General features: G+C 41.6%; 3 protein-coding genes and 1 long non-coding RNA gene across 4 annotated transcripts in view; 1 reads left to right on the top strand and 3 right to left on the bottom strand.

Moving 5' to 3' along the window:
* Positions 1 to 4,315: 4,315 nt before the first annotated feature.
* Positions 4,316 to 10,037, bottom strand: ubr7 (ubiquitin protein ligase E3 component n-recognin 7). The gene is made up of 12 exons (XM_083898447.1): positions 9,959 to 10,037; positions 6,826 to 6,947; positions 6,211 to 6,344; positions 5,904 to 5,964; positions 5,674 to 5,769; positions 5,530 to 5,583; positions 5,312 to 5,417; positions 5,179 to 5,240; positions 4,925 to 5,089; positions 4,681 to 4,846; positions 4,541 to 4,602; positions 4,316 to 4,469 (listed from the first exon to the last, which is right to left on the bottom strand). The coding sequence occupies exons 2-12, from the start codon at positions 6,940 to 6,942 to the stop codon at positions 4,383 to 4,385; spliced, it is 1,110 nt and encodes a 369-aa protein (XP_083754573.1). The 5' UTR covers positions 6,943 to 6,947; positions 9,959 to 10,037; the 3' UTR covers positions 4,316 to 4,382.
* A 598-nt stretch (positions 10,038 to 10,635) lies between these two features.
* On the top strand, positions 10,636 to 11,142 carry LOC310934613. Its single transcript, XR_014592963.1, has 2 exons — positions 10,636 to 10,824; positions 11,003 to 11,142. It is a non-coding gene; the product is annotated as an uncharacterized lncRNA (long non-coding RNA).
* Positions 11,143 to 11,561: 419 nt separating this feature from the next.
* On the bottom strand, positions 11,562 to 12,716 carry tmem251 (transmembrane protein 251). The gene is made up of 2 exons (XM_083899058.1): positions 12,615 to 12,716; positions 11,562 to 12,184 (listed from the first exon to the last, which is right to left on the bottom strand). The coding sequence occupies exon 2, from the start codon at positions 12,174 to 12,176 to the stop codon at positions 11,802 to 11,804; it is 375 nt and encodes a 124-aa protein (XP_083755184.1). The 5' UTR covers positions 12,177 to 12,184; positions 12,615 to 12,716; the 3' UTR covers positions 11,562 to 11,801.
* A 1,248-nt stretch (positions 12,717 to 13,964) lies between these two features.
* Positions 13,965 to 19,955, bottom strand: part of LOC310935322 (ankyrin repeat and SOCS box protein 2-like) — a 6,478-nt gene continuing 487 nt past the window's right edge. Inside the window, exons 2-10 of the mRNA XM_083899192.1 lie at positions 19,652 to 19,914; positions 19,271 to 19,381; positions 18,288 to 18,457; positions 17,939 to 18,094; positions 16,966 to 17,211; positions 15,965 to 16,136; positions 15,286 to 15,853; positions 15,034 to 15,187; positions 13,965 to 14,315 (exon numbers count right to left, since the gene is read on the bottom strand). Of these exons, the coding sequence (XP_083755318.1) occupies positions 14,179 to 14,315; positions 15,034 to 15,187; positions 15,286 to 15,853; positions 15,965 to 16,136; positions 16,966 to 17,211; positions 17,939 to 18,094; positions 18,288 to 18,457; positions 19,271 to 19,381; positions 19,652 to 19,908 (1,971 nt within the window). The 5' untranslated portion in view covers positions 19,909 to 19,914 and the 3' untranslated portion in view covers positions 13,965 to 14,178. The remainder of the gene's footprint in view (positions 14,316 to 15,033; positions 15,188 to 15,285; positions 15,854 to 15,964; positions 16,137 to 16,965; positions 17,212 to 17,938; positions 18,095 to 18,287; positions 18,458 to 19,270; positions 19,382 to 19,651; positions 19,915 to 19,955) is intronic.

Genomic DNA, 19,955 nt, shown 5'->3' with positions numbered 1-19,955 from the left:
GTGAGCGAGCGAGCGAGCGCGAGTCACTGTGAGTGAGTGAGCGAGATTTGGAGTCTCTGCTCCACCTGAGCTGGACTCTCACATTCACACATGATGAACTCACTCGCCATCTCCATCTTTTCCCTTCTCACCATCTCCAACAACACACCAAACTGCCCCATGTTTCATATTCAATGTTCATATTTAAGTGTTCATCATTCAGTGTCCTTTGCAAAATAAATGTTTTTTCAGGTTCAAACTATTATTGTATGTTTATTTATCTTAAAACAAAACCGGGCAATAATTGGGTTAGTAGGAAAAAAAACATTTTACTTGTAGTCGGAGACCGATTCAAAATCCATCATATATCACATAATAAGATTACATTGGATCTGCTACTACAAACAACTAAAAATGCATCAAAATCAATGTGTCTACTAATCACTGACCCATTTCAGGGTCTAATAACCAAATATTCCTTGAAATGTATTTTATGATTGTAATTGGAAATTATTTTGGCACTGCAAAAAAAAATAGCAGTGCTTCAAAATAAATGTTTCTGCCAACCATTGACCCATCTTAAGGCCTAATAATAATCATTATCAAATTTTCCTTTAAATGTATCTTATGGCAGTTATTGTATTTTTTTTTTTCAATTAAAAAAACTGCCTCGAGGAACAAATTAGGGAGTTCTTAAAAAAAAAAAAAGTAACTCCTGAGGGTTAATAAGATAAGGAAAGTGCAGACCAAACATTTCACTTGCCATGTGCTGCCTCCTAGCTGTTGCTGCTGCTGCTGCAGGTGTGAGGACTGAAAAATTAAAGGGTTTTAATTAAATTAATCTCTAAATTAAGAACATTGTTGCCAAAAATGTTAAGTCTATTTAAACAAGCCAATGTCAACAGGCTAACTGAAACGCTAACAAACTAAAAGCTAATTCGCTAACATACAAATGCTAACATGCTAACAAACAAAAAGCTAATGGGATGACATAAGTGCTAACATGCAAAACAAAAAGTTAATGGGCTTACACAAATGCTAACATGCGACAGTCAGGACTTAAACTCAACCCAAGACAAAGTTAAGACAAAATAAAACATTAACGGCCTAACATTCAAAAGGCTAATAGACTGACATAAATGCTAACAATCATAAAGCTAATGGGCTAAGATGCTTTCATAAAAAAACTAATGGGCTAACTCATGCTAAAAGGTGACAGTCAGGACATAAAATCAACCCAAGACAAAGTCAAGAGCAAACAAAAATCCAAATGACTGACCATGGCTGTGAGTCATGGCTGAGAATGAAGCACGGCTGAGTGTTACTGGTACGACGACAACAAGAAGACTAACACTGGTGAACTGAGTGGAGGCAATCACAGTAACATGCAGCAGGTGAGTTAGAGGGAAACCAGGGAAAGGGGTTTCTCTGGCCAACCTGCAGGGGCAAAGACAAGCTGACACACCCACTGACAGACACATCCACTCATGCAGCCATTTAACAGGAGGGGAGGGGGCGAGCACCAACATGACTTTTAAATGCATTTAAATCTTTTATTTCATGTATAAATTCAGTGAACATCTGCTAAACAAACATGATTGTTTATGTTGACTTAATGCTTTTCTTTAATGTTGATGATATTCACTTATCTTGAGTTGTCTCAACATCATTTTTATAAAGTCAACATAACTTTATAAAAGAGCAGAACAAACATCCATAACTGATAAAAAATACAACCTATGAACAACCTACACTGTAAAAAAATGCTCAAAACATTAAAACTCCACTGTAAAAAATACTGTTCAGATGACCACACTGATGCTGCGTTCACTGACCACACTAATCGCTGCTTTTATTTATGGTTGCATTTCTTCAGAGTGCCCACTGGTGGATAAAACTAACATTACACATAAACTGTGATTTACAACTAATTTAAGATTAAGTTCTCACACTTTGACAAAGAAGTCTGGGATTATAATAATTACAATAAACACACAAATGGTTAATCTTTGACACTGCCCTCTTGTGGGCAAACTATGACATAACATGGTGCGTTTCATCCAGTGCTGCTACAGTATTTAAACTGTGCTGCATTGAACTACATTCACTGGAGAATGAGTAAAGAATCCACTAAAGTCTTATCACTTATGGTGCTGGTAAAGAATTAAATGATAAAACTTGAATTATTACAAAAATATGTAACGTGTCATTACATGCAAGCGCAAATTTGATGTATGGATACTTAATTATTTCACCTGCCCTCTGGTGGACAAACGTGTTATTACATGTAAGGTCAAATCTGATTTATGGCTGCTTAATTCTTCAGACTGCACTCTAGTGGACAAAGGTGTCATTACATGTAAGGTCAAATTTGACTTTTGGCTGCTGGATTCTTCAGACTGCCCTCTGGTGGACAAAGGTGTTATTAAATGTGAGGTCAAATCTGATTTATGGCTGCTGGATTCTTCAGACTGCCCTCTAGTGGATAAAGGTGTCATTACATGTAAGGTCAAATCTGATTTATGGCAGCTAAATACTTCAGACTACCCTCTAGTGGACAAAGATGTCATTACACGTAATGTCAAATCTGATTTATGGCTGCAAAATTCTTCAGACTGCCCTCTAGTGGACAAACACGTCATTACATGCAAACTCAAATTTAATTTATGGATACTTCATTATTTCAACTACCCTCCAGTGATTATATATGACATCACATTTAAGGTAAAATACAACTTGTATTCTGAAGGTATTTAAATTGCCCACTAGTGGACAAGTAATGAATTGCATGAAAAATATATAATATATGTATATATAATTAATATTGAACACTGCCCTCCTGTGGCGAACCATGACACATCATGATAAGTTTCATCCAGTGCTACTATAGTATTTAAACTGAGCTGTGTTAAACTACATTCACTGGAGTATTTAACCTCCACTAAAGTCTTATCTAAATCACTTATGGTGCTGGTAAAGAATTAAATGATAAAACTTGAATTATTACAGATATATGTATCACAAACTTTTTGACACTGTTTTACCATCTTTTGTCAAATGTTTCACAGTCAAAATGTGATTTATTTTAGACAAAAGACACTGTTTTCTTCAATTTTAAGTTTTCACAAAGCATTATGGGTAATGGATTGGTTCACATGGTGGAACAGCTTCCTGGTGAACCAATGTGTTTTTACAAGGAGGGTCACATTTGATTTATGGCTGCTGGGTTCTTCAGACTGCCCTCTGGTGGACAAACATGTCATTACATGTAAGCTCCAATTTAATTTATGGATACAAAATTATTTCAACTGCCCTCTAGTGGCTAAATTTGACATTACATTCAAGGTGAAATACAACTTGCAATCTATAAGTATTTAAATTGCCCACTAGTGGACAAGTATTGAATTGCATGGCAAATAATTAATATATGATATATATAATTAATATTGAACACTGCCCTCCTGTGGGCAAACCATGACATAACATGGTGAGTTTCATCCAGTTCTGCTACAGTATTTTAACTGTGCTGGAACATGATGGAACAGCTTCCTGGTGAACCAATGTGTTTTTACAAGGAGGGTCACATTTGATATATGGCTGCTGTATTCTTCAGACTGCCCTCTGGTGGAAACAGGTGTTATTACATGTGAGGTCAAATCTGATTTATGGATACTAAATTATTTAGACTGCCCTCTAGTGGACAAGTCTGAAAATATACAGAAAATATTTAATTTATGTAATATTAATCTTTGACACTGCCCTCCAGTGGACACATGTGTCATTACACATAAGGTCAAATCTGATTTGTGGCTGCTGGATTCTTCAACTGCCCTCTAGTGAACCCCCAAATTGAAATTTCAGGTTTATATTAGTATTTTATCCTGCTGTGGTCCACTAAAATGCATTCTGGGATATATGGCTTTCCCAAGTACGCTAAAGTCACCACCCGATGCATACTTGGTAAAATGGGCGGAGCCAGAACACCTTCCTGGTATGAGAACCGTACTCGCTGCTCGCGTTCTTGAGAATCAGAACAGAACTTGGACTGAGGCTGATGACGTTTTCAAAAGTACGGGAGTACAAGTACGCACAAGTAAGTACAAGTACGCACAAGTAAGCACAAGTAAGTACAAGTACAGATATTGAGAAACGGCCACACTGTTTTCTTTCCTTAGAATTTTTGGCAAAGCATTATGGGTAATGCATTGGTTTACATGTTACATGTTACATGGAGGCAGATGCTGCAGCTCCACTGCCCCCTAGTGTCTGTTGATAGTTTCTCTGATGTTTCAATAAAAGGAGTCGACTCGTGACTTTAATTCTTTATGGTGAATAAACAAAGAAGAACAAAGGTTAAAACAGCTGATCCAGGTGGATGAATGTCAAAGGTCAAAGGTCAAAGGTCAGTAGAACGGCGCAGCATCGACTCTCCGCCTCTTACGACTCTGCTGCTGCTCAAAGAAGTCACGGATGTCATCAGGGGTCACGACCTATCACAAAAAAGACATGAGTGACGGCACGTCAGGGCAGCATAAAGAGGCAGAGGTCAAAGGTCACCGACCTTTCCTTCAGCTGCAAATCTCTGCAGAAAGTCCTTGAGTTCAGATTTCATGTCGTTGTATCCTGAAAATAAAGAAATATACTTAGGTCAGGACTGGAGGTCAAACTGTGAGGCTGTTTTTAACCTTTGACCTTTGTTACCGTGGATGATCTCCAGCTGCTGAACTCTGTTCAGATTATCCAGCGCTGACATCAAAGGGTCGTGACCTTGTTGTTTCTGCTCGTTGTTCTGTCCTTTTCTCTCGTAGGCGAGGACGGTGTCCGACTCGTCCAACAGGAAGGAGAGTTTAGCGTCAGAGAGACGCTCCTGTGAGACACGTGAGACAGGTGTGACCTCTGTGACCTCTGTGACCTCTGTGACCTTTGGGGGAGGGGTCAGGGTTACCTTGCAGGTGTTACAGGCGCAGAGCTTAGAACGCCACGCTGGCGGCCAGAAGACGGCGCCCGACCTCTCTCTCTTCTGACCGACAGCCTGCAGTTCCTGTAGTCTGCAGATAGGCTCCGCCTCCTCTCGGCTGCGCTTACTGCTGGGCTCGATGACATCATCGACCTGCTCGTTTATAGATAATTAGAAATGGTTGCCATGGCACCAAAGAAATGAAGCAGGAGCTCTAAGACGCCGCCCTCTAATCATCTGACCTGTTCTTCTGCAGCAGCGTCTGAACGTCCTCCTGACTCCGCCTCCTTCACCTTCACCACACCTGGATTAAACAAACACATCACGTCTCAGACAGGAAGTGCATCACAGAGCAGCTGCAGGGCCACGACTCACCTGTCAGGTGATCGGCGTAAGTCCAGAGCAACGGGTTCTGGTTCATGCAGGACTCACAGATCATCTCCTGAGATTCCGTGTTCTCTGGAACATCACGACCCAGGTGCTGCAAACACAGGTGTGACCAGCAGAGGGCGGTCACGTGTCAGGTCACCACCTATCTGACCTTACCTGTGTCAGGTAGCGTTAGCTCTAGTGTTAGCGTGTCGGTGACTCACCCTGCCGTGCAGCCAATCCTCACACAGCACACACTGAATCATCTCGTCCTCCACCTGAACACCAACCGACCAATCAGAGAGACAGGGTCAGCACAGAGACACGCTCCACCTGGTGGACAAGTGAGGGAGAGCGCTGCGTCTCACCTGGTCGTCGGGGTCAGGGTAAGGTCGTCTGCAGGTGCAGTAAACGCCAGAGAAGTTGTGACTGTATTTATTCAGAATGTTGACGTCGTCTTTATCCTGAAATACAAAGTGACTCTGTTAGCTCCGCCTCCTCTGACATGAATATGCAGATGAGATACAGCGTCATCGCTCATTTCAATAATCCTGGACTAGTTGTCATTAGTTAGTTAGAGTTAGTTAGTTTGAGTCACCGGGTAAAGTTTACACTGCAGCTCCGTGAACTTCCTGTTTCCACAGTCGCAACGAAAGTTTCTGCAAAAAGAAGAAGAAGAAGAGGAGAAATTATGGGAAAATAAATAAAATATAAAAGACACTGATGATAAAAATACTGTGCGTGTGTGTGTGTGTGTGTGTGTGTATGTGTGTGTGTGTGTGTCTGTGTGTGTGTGTGTGTGTGTGTGTGTGTGTGTGTGTGTGTGTGTGTGTGTGTGTGTGTGTGTGTGTGTGTGTCTGTCTGTGTGTGTGTGTGTGTATGTGTGTGTGTGTGTGTGCTCTGACCTTTTGGTGTAGAGTTCAAAGAGGTCGTGACCTTCATGACATTTGTATGAACAGGCTAAACAAACTCCTGCTGCTTCAGCTCCCTTTGGTGTACAAGTGTTACAGGAGTAAAGAGCCTGACGCTGCACATAACCCTGAGAGAGAGACACACACACACAGAGAGAGAGAGAGAGAGAGAGAGAGAGAGAGAGACACAGAGAGAGACACACACACACAGAGAGACACACACACAGAGATAGAAAGACACACACACACAGAGAGAGAAAGACACACACAGAGAGAGAGGGAGAGAGAGAGAGAGAGAGAGAGAGAGAGTGAGAGAGAGAGAGACACACAGAGTAAGAGAGAGAGAGAGAGAGACACACACACACAGAGAGAGACACACACAGAGAGAGAGAGACAGACACACACACACACACAGAGAGAGAAAGACACACAGAGAGAGAGAGACAGACACACACACACACACAGAGAGAGAAAGACACACAGAGAGAGAGAGACAGACACACACACACACACACACACACACACAGAGACACACACACACGTTTACTAACATGTACAGAGATATTAATCATATCAAAGTGATGATGAAGATGAAGATGAAGATGTTACCTGAGGATAAGAACAGTGGTCAGAGTCACTTCCTGCTAAAACAGCTGAAGCTTCTTCCTCCAGCTCTTCATCTTCCTCCAGGACGTCCACCAGAGACACTGTCTGCTCCTCACACATGTTTACTGCAACACAACAACAATAACAACAACATCAACACACTGTCTGCTCCTCACACATGTTTACTGCAACACAACAACAATAACAACAACATCAACACACTGTCTGCTCCTCACACATGTTTACTGCAACACAACAACAATAACAACAACATCAACACACTGTCTGCTCCTCACACATGTTTACTGCAACACAACAACAACAACAACATCAACACACTGTCTGCTCCTCACACATGTTTACTGCAACACAACAACAATAACAACAACATCAACACACTGTCTGCTCCTCACACATGTTTACTGCAACACAACAACAACAACAACATCAACACACTGTCTGCTCCTCACACATGTTTACTGCAACACAACAACAACAACATCAACAACACACTGTCTGCTCCTCACACATGTCTACTGCAACACAACAACAACAACATCATCAACACACTGTCTGCTCCTCACACATGTTTACTGCAACACAACAACAACAACATCAACAACACACTGTCTGCTCCTCACACATGTTTACTGCAACACAACAACAACAACAACATCATCATCATCATCAACAACAACAACAAAACACTGTCTGCTCCTCACACATGTTTACTGCAACACAACATCATCATCAACAACAACACACAGTCTGCTCCTCACACATGTTTACTGCAACACAACAACAACAACATCAACAACAACACACTGTCTGCTCCTCACACGTTTACTGCAACTCAACAACAACAACATCAACAAAACACTGTCTGCCCCTCACACATGTTTACTGCAACACAACATCATCATCAACAACAACACACTGTCTGCTCCTCACACAGTGTGTTGTTGTTGATGTTGTTGTCAACACACTGTCTGCTCCTCACACATGTTTACTGCAACACAACAACAACAACATCAACACACTGTCTGCTCCTCACACATGTTTACTGCAACACATCAACAACAACACACTGTCTGCTCCTCACACGTTTACTGCAACTCAACAACAACAACAACACACTGTCTGCTCCTCACACGTTTACTGCAACTCAACAACAACAACACACTGTCTGCTCCTCACACGTTTACTGCAACTCAACAACAACAACATCAACACACTGTCTGCTCCTCACACATGTTTACTGCAACACAACAACAACAACATCAACACACTGTCTGCTCCTCACACATGTTTACTGCAACACATCAACAACAACACACTGTCTGCTCCTCACACGTTTACTGCAACTCAACAACAACAACATCAACACACTGTCTGCCCCTCACACATGTTTACTGCAACACAACAACAACATCAACACACTGTCTGCTCCTCACACATGTTTACTGCAACACAACAACAACAACATCAACAACAACACACTGTCTGCTCCTCACACATGTTTACTGCAACACAACAACAACATCAACAACAACACACTGTCTGCTCCTCACACATGTTTACTGCAACACAACAACAACAACACACTGTCTGCTCCTCACACATGTTTACTGCAACACAACAACAACAACAACAACAACAACACACTGTCTGCTCCTCACACTGTCTGCTCCTCACACATGTTTACTGCAACACAACAACAACAACAACAACAACAACAACAACACACTGTCTGCTCCTCACACATGTTTACTGCAACACACTGTCTGCTCCTCACACATGTTTACTGCAACACAACAACAACACAACAACAACACACTGTCTGCTCCTCACACATGTTTAGTGCAACACAACAACAACATCAACAACAACAACACACTGTCTGCTCCTCACACATGTTTACTGCAACACAACAACAACATATACACACTGTCTGCTCCTCACACATGTTTACTGCAACACAACAACAACAACATCAACACACTGTCTGCTCCTCACACGTTTACTACTGCTGCAACAACAACAACATCAACACACTGTCTGCTCCTCACACGTTTACTACTGCTGCAACAACAACAACAACACAACAACAACATCAACACACTGTCTGCTCCTCACACATGTTTACTACTGCTGCAACAACAACACAACAACATCAACACACTGTCTGCTCCTCACACATGTTTACTGCAACACAACAACATCAACACACTGTCTGCTCCTCACACATGTTTACTACTACAACAACATCATCAACACACTGTCTGCTCCTCGCCCACATGTTTACTGCAACACAACAACTACAACAACATCATCAACACACTGTCTGCTCCTCGCCCACATGTTTACTGCAACACAACAACAACATCAACACACTGTCTGCTCCTCACACATTTACTGCAACAACAACATCATCACACTGTCTGCTCCTCACACATGTTTACTGCAACACAACAACAACATCAACACACTGTCTGCTCCTCACACATGTTTACTGCAACACAACAACAACATCAACACACTGTCTGCTCCTCACACATGTTTACTGCAACACAACAACAACATCAACACACTGTCTGCTCCTCACACATGGCAGCAACACAACAACAACATCATCAACACACTTTCTGCTCCTCACACATGTTTACTGCAACACAACAACAACATCAACACACTGTCTGCTCCTCACACATGGCAGCAACACAACAACATCAACACACTGTCTGCTCCTCACACATGTTTACTGCAACAACAACACAACACAACAACAACAACATCAACACACTGTCTGCTCCTCACACATGTTTACTACAACACAACAACAACATCAACACACTGTCTGCTCCTCACACATGTTTACTGCAACAACACAACAACAACAACATCAACACACTGTCTGCTCCTCACACATGTTTACTACAACACAACAACAACATCATCACACTGTCTGCTCCTCACACACGTTTACTACTACAACAACAACAACAACACACGAGCACACATAAACACATAAACACACATTGTGTGCGTGCGTGCGTGCATGTGTTGAGGTTATCGATCAGTTCGGTTCTGCTCCGTGCTAATGCTAACGCTGTTATCTTAGAATTAATAAACTCACCGAGTCCACCGGGAAAATACCGGAAGTATGAAGCGAACACGTGAAAACGGTTGAACTGAAATCACAGTAAGACTTTAAAATATCGAATATATCGATTATATCGAACAATCCGTTGTGTTTGATGCTCTTCGATTTTGAGCTTTGTCAAACTTCAAAATGCCGTTAGCCGATCATTACTTCCGGTTCATACAAAACTAAAACAAAGAACTTCCGGTTCACGTCCTTTTTTCCTTTAACGTCTTTCATTTTAATTACTATAAAAGACACACACCCATGTTTCATATAAAAAAACTGAAATAATAATAATAATATAATATACGTAATAAAAATAAGAAATTTGACACGTTGACGGTGTTTATTTGAACAAACATCAACACGTCAGTCTAACGTTTTAAACGCTCCAAAAACAACTCCGTTTCCCACAATAGACGCAAATTACGTCATCAATGTACGTCCGCTTTGCCAGGCATATTTAAATAAAGACGTTTTATTAAATCAAAATAGAAAGAACGACGCAGAATGAGTTTAACTCGAGGTTTCAGTGATAACTCATCAACCAGCATCATAACTTCTGTTCAACAATTAACCTCATTCTTCGTGATGGATTCACGGTTTTACATTGACCACAGTTTTACTTTTACAGGAGGTACGTGAATGCAACAGCGTGATGACGTCAGCAAACATGGCGGACGTGTCTCTGCGAGCAGAGCTGCGGCAGAAAGACGGACAGAGACAGAAAATCAGCGTTCAACTTGAAAACACACTCGCTTCTCTCAAGTGTGGAATTAACGAGCTGAACGTGAACGTCTCACAGCTTCTCACTCAGCTCGTGGACAAAGAAAAAGACACGAGACACTGTGACGTAGGTGAGACATGTCCACGAGCTCGAGACTAAACACGTGACGTGTTTTATCTGTAATCTAATCTCTAATCTGTGATGACGTCTTGTTGGCGGACGCTCGTGACTTTAATGTTTAGATTTAGTTTGTTTACTTAATCAAATGAAATGGTGAATATGAACTCATCATCATTTACCTGCTGCAGGTGATGAAGAGGAGGAGGACAGTGATGAAGAGGAGGAGTCATTACGTCATCGTCCTCCAGTGAAAAGACTGAGAGCTGAGTCAGCTGATCTGTGACATCACTGATATCAAATAAATATCAAATAAAGACGTTTTCTTCTTCACTGACCATCAGTCTGTTTTTAGACGTGGGAATACAAGGACGCACAGATTAGAGGGGACAGATTAGAGGAGAGGACAGATTAGAGAAGAGGACAGATTAGAGCAGATAGAGGACAGATTAGAGAAGAGAGAGGACAGATTAGAGCAGATAGAGGACAGATTAGAGCAGATAGAGGACAGAATAGAGAAGAGAGGACAGATTAGAGCAGAGAGAGGACAGATTAGAGAAGAGAGAGGACAGATTAGAGCATATAGAGGACAGATTAGAGAAGAGAGAGGACAGATTAGAGCGGGTAGACGACAGATTAGAAAAGAGAGGACAGATTAGAAAAGAGAAAGAACATCAAAAACCTTTGTCACTAAAAAAAAGTTGAAACTTTTATTAAGGTTTTTAACAAAGTTAAAGTTGTCATGGCGACCATCACATGTCATGTGACATGTCTTTGCTCTCTGATTGGCCAGCAGCTTCCATGAAGCTGTGGTTGTCATAGCAACAGCACAGACGCATCAGGTAACTAGTTAATGTTAACATATTTTAACCGATCACATCACAGTGTACAACTGTAGTTCCTGAGAGTCCAGACTGAGGGCAGCGCTGAGCAGAAGGTCATTGTTCAAAAGGCACAGGAAGTGACATCATAAACACAAACGGTTCAATTCTATGTGTCGATCACTGAGCCTGCTCTGTGATTGGTCGGCGTCTGGACGGCGTGGCGGCGACTACACAGCAGAGTGATGCAGACAGGAAGTATGCAGTAACCCACGGCGTGGGGGTCGGCCCTCGTGCAGGAGAACAGGAAGAGGAAGAGCTGCAGGTACGGTAGCAGGAAGATCGACGCCCACATCCACACAGGAAGTGACGGCAGGTGAGACCAGGTGGTGCCGGGAGGCGGAGCCGACAGCTCGATCCCGCCTCTCTGTACACGTTCCAGACTGAAGGTGAACACGTCAAAGATGTAGTAGACGGCCATGATGCTGAGCAGCAGGTACAGGGCCAGACCCAACCATCCCATCCTCTGACGGAAGTTCATCATCCTCCATACTGACAGAAAAAAACAATGATCAATAATCAATAAACCTGACATAATCACTAAACCACCTGATAATCACTAAACCACCTGATAATCAATAAACCACCTGATAATCAATAAACCACTTGATAATCAATAAACCACCTGATAATCAATAAACCACCTGATAATCAATAAACCACCTGATAATCATCAATACACCACTTGATAATCAACAAACCACCTGACATAATCAATAATAAACTAACACCATGAGTCGCCTGCTAGTTAGTTAGTTAGTTAGCATCCTGTTAGTTAGGTAGTTAGTTAGCATCCTGTTAGTTAGGTAGTTAGTTAGCATCCTGTTAGTTAGGTAGTTAGTTAGCAGCCTGTTAGTTAGGTAGTTAGTTAGCAGCCTGTTAGCCATGTGTTAGCAGATGATTGAGTCCTCGTGGTTCTCACCTTCCTTCACGTTGATTCTTTCACATTAAAATGTGCCGTAAACTCCTTTATTAACCACCACTGGATCCCGGCGGATTCCGGAAGTGTGGCTCTTCTCTTCCGGTATTGTCATGTGACACTCACAGATGATGTCACTATTTGCGTTGCGTTTTTTTATTTACCTAAACGACGAAATGGAGTAAATAAATAAAATAATAATATTTTAAAAATAACCATGTTAATCAATAAAAAAAACGTTAATCTTTATGTTTTTCTAACAGAATCGTGATCACGTGACCTGAGCCATGACAGCTGAGTCAGTGAGGAATAATAACAATACTACACTGTGGCCACATGAGGGCGCACGTGGCCTGTGTGAAGAACTGTACAGCATCAAAGCTGAGTTCATTCACATCACATTTCATATCATTTTTACTCACACAGGTCAAAGGTCATAGGTCATAGGTCATTGTAGGCGTTTACTTTCTATTTCTTCGATTTCTACTTAAAGTTTATATCTGCATTACACAAGGCTGCACATTCATTTTCCACCACAGTAACTTCTATCTGCCACAACAATGTACATAATAATGTACGCGAAATACATAACAATGTGCGTATTATTGTACGTGAAATACATAATAATGTGCGTTTTATTGTACGTGAAATACATAATAATGTGAGTATTATTGTACGTGAAATACATAATAATGTGCGTATTATTGTACGTGAAATACATAATAATGTGCGTATTAATGTACGTGAAATACATAATAATGTGAGTATTAATGTACGTGAAATACATAATAATGTGCATTTTTATGTACGTGAAATACATAATAATGTGTGTATTAATGTACGTGAAATACATAATAATGTGTGTATTAATGTACGTGAAATACATAATAATGTGAGTATTATTGTACGTGAAATACATAATAATGTGCGTATTATTGTACGTGAAATACATAATAATGTGAGTATTATTGTACGTGAAATACATAATAATGTGAGTATTATTGTACGTGAAATACATAATAATGTGTGTATTAATGTACGTGAAATACATAATAATGTGTGTATTAATGTACGTGAAATACATAATAATGTGAGTATTAATGTACGTGAAATACATAATAATGTGTGTATTAATGTACGTGAAATACATAATAATGTGTGTATTAATGTACGTGAAATACATAATAATGTGTGTATTATTGTACGTGAAATACATAATAATGTGTGTATTAATGTACGTGAAATACATAATAATGTGTGTTAAATTAAATTAAATGAATGATAAGGTCTGTAAAGCAGTCGTCACAAAGTGTTTCCTGTGATCAGAAAAAAAGTCACACTGTTACATTTGTCAGGTTGAGGATTTTATTGAAATATAAAATAATTGTTATAAATCTACTTTTATATGATCAGAAATCAAAATACAGATCAATTTCAAAATAAAACAGGAGGCTGTTTAGGCTTTGATGTATTTGTTGTAAACAGCATGTCTTCATGTGTTCATGCAGGACAGCGTTCCCATAATCCTCTCACAAACGTGGCTCCTCCCACACACTGACACTGTCACTCAGTCATCGACCACGCCCTCTTTGTGATGCAGGAAACGGATCAAACTTCCAGGTAACGGAAGTTTGTTCACGCGCTTTTTTCCAACCAGCTTCAGAATGTTCAGTCTGCAGAGCTGCATGAGGGAGCGCGGTGAAGCTGAGACATAAACAAACACATGAGTCATCTGTACATCTATAGATCTATAGAGCTATGCATCTATACATCTGTACATCTATAAATCTATAGAGCTATACATCTATAGAGCTATGCATCTATACATCTGTAGATCTGTAGATCTGTACATCTATAAATCTAAAGATCTATACATCTGTACATCTATAGATCTGTACATCTGTACATCTACATCTCCATACATCTATACATCTATATCTCTATACATCTGTACATCTATAGATCTGTACATCTATACATCTATACATCTATACATCTGTACATTTATATCTCCATACATCTATATCTCTATACATCTGTACATCTATAGATCTGTACATCTATACATCTATACATCTGTACATCTTTTCATCTGTACACCTGTACATCTATACATCTATATCTCTATACATCTGTACATCTAGAGATCTATGCATCTATACATCTATACATCTGTACATCTAAAGATCTATACATCTAAAGAGCTATACATCTGTACATCTATGCATCTAGACATCTATAGATCCAAAGATCTATAGATGTATAGATCCAAAGATCTATACATCTATACATCTGTACATCTATACATTTGTACATCTATAGATCTGTACATCTATACATCTATAGATCTGTACATCTATACATCTATAGATCTGTACATCTATACCTCAACACATCTACGTTATTGATGATCAGAACCCACCGGCCTTCTCTTTGATACAGTTCCACTCAGAGTAACTGTCCAGGTGTTCCAACAGTCGGGAGCACAGTGTCACATAACCCACATAGTCCAATAGGACATCGATGATTGGCCCCGCCCATCGACAGATGCTGGGGGCTGAGATCATCTCACAGAACTAGTAATCAATAAATCAATCAATCAATCAATAAATAAATAAATCAATGAATCAATAAATCAATTAATTAATCAATCAATCATAGAAGTGTTGATCACCTGGACACCCCTCCTCAGCTGGGTTTCTCTATGGAGTGGGTGTTCCCTCTCTGATCGGGTGGCTTTGATTGGCGGATGAGGTTGTTGACCAAAGAGACAGTCAAAGCAGGAGAGGGCGTGGCCTCCGTGGTCCAGCAGGTACTTGAACATGGGCAGGTACTTCATGGAGAACATGAAGACAGCGGGGAAGGTGGTGGGATGGGTGGGGATGCAGGCGTTGATGTCAGCTCCATGCTCCACCAGCAGGGTGACGGTCTGGACGCAGCCCTGTCTCGCTGCCACCATCAGGGGCTTGAACAGGTCCAGGTTTGGGTCGGCACCAGCAGCTAGCAGCATCTCCACAGCCTCCACGTTGTTGTTTATGACGGAGAAATAGAGCGCTGTGCTGCGGCGGTCCTCGTACAGTCTGGAGCGTTCCTCAGACAGCTGAGCGTTCACGTCGAAGCCCGCGTCGATCAGAGCCTCCAACACGTCGTCGCGGTTACGCTCGGCTGCTACGTGGAGCGGACTGATGCCGCTCCGCCAGACCCGGGTTTTACTGGTTACTGGGATTAACATGGACACAATACTGGAGGAAAGAGTCATCACAGAGTTTAGAACATATCAGCTCGATCAGGTTCAACAGGCTCATAGTTCAACAAGTAATATAAATACGGTAAATATCATCACTCATGCCTACGTGTCACTTCCTGTTTGGGCGGCGATGTGAAGAGGTAAAAGTCCGGTCTTTCCAGGTTTGTTGGCATCTGCGTTTTGTGACAGGAGGAGCTCCACGGTTTCTTGGTGTTTGTTTTTAGCAGCTTCGTACAGAGCAGTAGCGCCATCTGCAGCCTGACTGTTGATGTCTGCACCTGCAGACAACAGTCCAGGGGTCAAAGGTCAGGAGTGTGGTGGACATTTAAAAAGCTCATCACTGAACCACAACTCTGAAATTAATGATCGCTGTTGTTGAAAACGTTTTCTTTTTACAAGAGTCTTATTTTTCTGATTGTCAGACATCAGCAGTTAGAGTTAGAGTTAGAGTTAGAGTTAGAGTTAAAGTTAGAGTTAGAGTTAAAGTTAAAGTTAAAGTTAGAGTTAGAGTTAAAGTTAGAGTTAGAGTTAAAGTTAAAGTTAAAGTTAAAGTTAAAGTTAGAGTTAGAGTTAAAGTTAGAGTTAAAGTTAGAGTTAAAGTTAGAGTTAGAGTTAGAGTTAAAGTTAAAGTTAGAGTTAAAGTTAGAGTTAGAGTTAGAGTTAGAGTTAGAGTTAGAGTTAAAGTTAGAGTTAAAGTTAGAGTTAGAGTTAGAGTTAGAGTTAGAGTTAAAGTTAGAGTTAGAGTTAGAGTTAAAGTTAGAGTTAAAGTTAGAGTTAGAGTTAGAGTTAGAGTTAAAGTTAGAGTTAGAGTTAGAGTTAAAGTTAGAGTTAGAGTTAAAGTTAGAGTTAGAGTTAGAGTTAGAGTTAGAGTTAAAGTTAGAGTTAGAGTTAAAGTTAGAGTTAAAGTTAGAGTTAGAGTTAGAGTTAAAGTTAGAGTTAGAGTTAAAGTTAGAGTTAAAGTTAGAGTTAGAGTTAGAGTTAAAGTTAGAGTTAAAGTTAGAGTTAAAGTTAGAGTTAGAGTTAGAGTTAGATTGACTCACGTACAACAAGAGCAGACAGTGAAAGAGTGTCGAACAAAGCCATAAAGACGATATTCCGTGAGTTTACCGTGTTTCAGGAGGAAACGTAGCGCTGCGATCTGTCCGGTCTGAGCTGCAGTGAATATGGGTGAGATTCCATAGACGTTGGCGATGTTGTGTTTGGCTCCAGCTTTTAAAAGCATCTCACAGATCTCCACGTTGTTTAAAACCACCGCTTGTTGCAGTGAAGTCCATCCCTGAATACAGCGAGCGTTCACCGCTGCACCGTGATTCAGCAACGTGGCCACGATCGCAGCGCTGTTCTTCTCACACGCTGCAACAACAACCAACAACTGAACATTAGCAACAACCGAACATTAGCAACAACCAAACATCAGCAACAACAACCAACAACAACTGAACATCAACAACAACCAAACATCAGCAACAACAACCAACAACAACTGAACATCAACAACAACCAATCAGCAACAACAACCAACAACAACCGAACATCAACAACAACCAAACAACAACCAACAACAACCGAACATCAACAACAACCAAACATCAGCAACAACAACCAACAACAACCGAACATCAACAACAACCAAACAACAACCAACAACAACTGAACATCAACAACAACCAAACATCAGCAACAACAACCAACAACAACTGAACATCAACAACAACCAAACATCAGCAACAACAACCAACAACAACTGAACATCAACAACAACCAAACATCAGCAACAACAACCAACAACAACTGAACATCAACAACAACCAAACATCAGCAACAACAACCAACAACAACCAAACATCAGCAACAACCAAACAACTGCAGCTGACTGATGTAGAACTAGCTCCGCCCCCTGACTGTACCATTTGACTGTGGGAGTCAAAGAATGGAACAGGCTGGTTCTTCTGGTTCTATGATGAATGCGTTCCATTCAGTGGAAACTTTAAGAACAAGTTTTTACTCTTTTCAAAGGTAAATCCTCATTGATTGATTGATTGATTGATTGATTGATTGAACATGTGTGATGTTGTGTTACCTTTAAACAGCGGAGTCTCTTTGTCATAGTTTGCGATGTCAGGATCAGCTCCATTTCCCAGCAGCACTTGAACACATCGTAGCTCCGCTTTGCCGACGGCGACCAACAACGCAGACTCACCTCTGTCCGTACGTTTGTTCACTGACCCGGGCTGAGCTGAGAGGACACACAACACTGTGTTACACTGTTGTGTAGCTGACACAAGGACACACTGTGTTACACTGTTGTGTAGCTGACACAAGGACACACTGTGTTACACTGTTGTGTAGCTGACACAAGGACACACTGTGTTACACTGTTGTGTAGCTGACACAAGGACACTCAGACAGTTGTGTGGACAGTTGTGTACCTGACAGAAGGACACTCAGACAGTTGTGTTGTCCGTACCACGCCGCCTGGTGGATGGCGAGCCAGCCCGGTTTATTGGGCAGCATCAGGTTTGCTCCTGAACTCATCGCCAGGGACTTGACTTTGTTTACGTCTCCAACACGGATCGCTTTGAACAGAGGCTCCTCCTCCCTGCAGGGACAACACATCTGTCCTCATATGTCCTCGTAGGTCCTCGTCTGTCCTCATATGTCCTCATATGTCCTCGTCTGTCCTCATATGTCCTGGTCTGTCCTCATATGTCCTCGTCTGTCCTCATATGTCCTCGTATGTCCTCATATGTCCTGGTATGTCCTCATATGTCCTCGTATGTCCTCATATGTCCTGGTATGTCCTCATATGTCCTCGTCTGTCCTCATATGTCCTCGTCTGTCCTCATATGTCCTGGTCTGTCCTCATATGTCCTCGTCTGTCCTCATATGTCCTCGTCTGTCCTCATATGTCCTCGTCTGTCCTCATATGTCCTCGTCTGTCCTCATATGTCCTCGTCTGTCCTCATATGTCCTCGTATGTCCTCATATGTCCTGGTATGTCCTCATATGTCCTCGTCTGTCCTCATATGTCCTGGTCTGTCCTCATATGTCCTCGTCTGTCCTGGTCTGTCCTCATATGTCCTCGTCTGTCCTCATATGTCCTGGTCTGTCCTCATATGTCCTCGTCTGTCCTCATATGTCCTCGTCTGTCCTCATATGTCCTCGTCTGTCCTCATATGTCCTCGTCTGTCCTCATATGTCCTCGTCTGTCCTCATATGTCCTCGTCTGTCCTCATATGTCCTGGTATGTCCTCATATGTCCTCGTCTGTCCTCATATGTCCTGGTCTGTCCTCATATGTCCTCGTCTGTCCTCATATGTCCTCGTCTGTCCTCATATGTCCTCGTCTGTCCTCATATGTCCTCATATGTCCTCGTCTGTCCTCATATGTCCTGTGATTAAACAGAACTCACTCTTCAGTTGCTGCCGTCACATAAACCAAAGTTCCGTCTTCTCGTCGATACGACATCATTTTCTTCCCAGAGCCAGACATGAAGAAGCCGACTGTGCCTTTAAAGGTTTCCCTGTCAATCACAGAGATGACAGCCAATCAGAGCGCACCACTACACAACTACACAACTACACGACTACACAACATCACAACATCACAGAGACAACAGCCAATCAGAGCGCACCACTACACAACTACACAACTACACGACTACACAACATCACAACATCACAGAGACAACAGCCAATCAGAGCGCACCACTACACAACTACAGACACGCACAAAACTGTGTGTGTGTGTGTGTGTGTGTGTGTGTGTGTGTGAGAGAGAGAAAGAGACACACATATCTGGTGGTTTTGCACTCGGAGGGTTTGGAGAACTGTAGGAAACCGTGGCCTGGACTGGAGGATCATGGGAACTGGATGCATCGCTGCTGCTGGTTGTATTGCTGGTTGTGTTCCTGGTTGTGTTGCTGGTTGTGTTGCCGTTGCCTTGACACGTGTCACTCAGACTGCGCTCGATGGCGAGCTGCAGCAGTTGGTCATCGTTCAGGTTTGCATAGAGAGAATAATCATCAACGTCGCTGGTGTCTGCCGCCATGACGACCTGAAGAAAGAGCACAAAAAGAGGCGGGGCCAAACATAACT

Source organism: Microchirus variegatus, assembly GCF_963457635.1.
Source record: "Microchirus variegatus genome assembly, chromosome: 12".
Classification (NCBI taxonomy): Eukaryota; Metazoa; Chordata; class Actinopteri; order Pleuronectiformes; family Soleidae; genus Microchirus; species Microchirus variegatus.
This window is presented reverse-complemented; position numbering and strand designations above follow the sequence as displayed.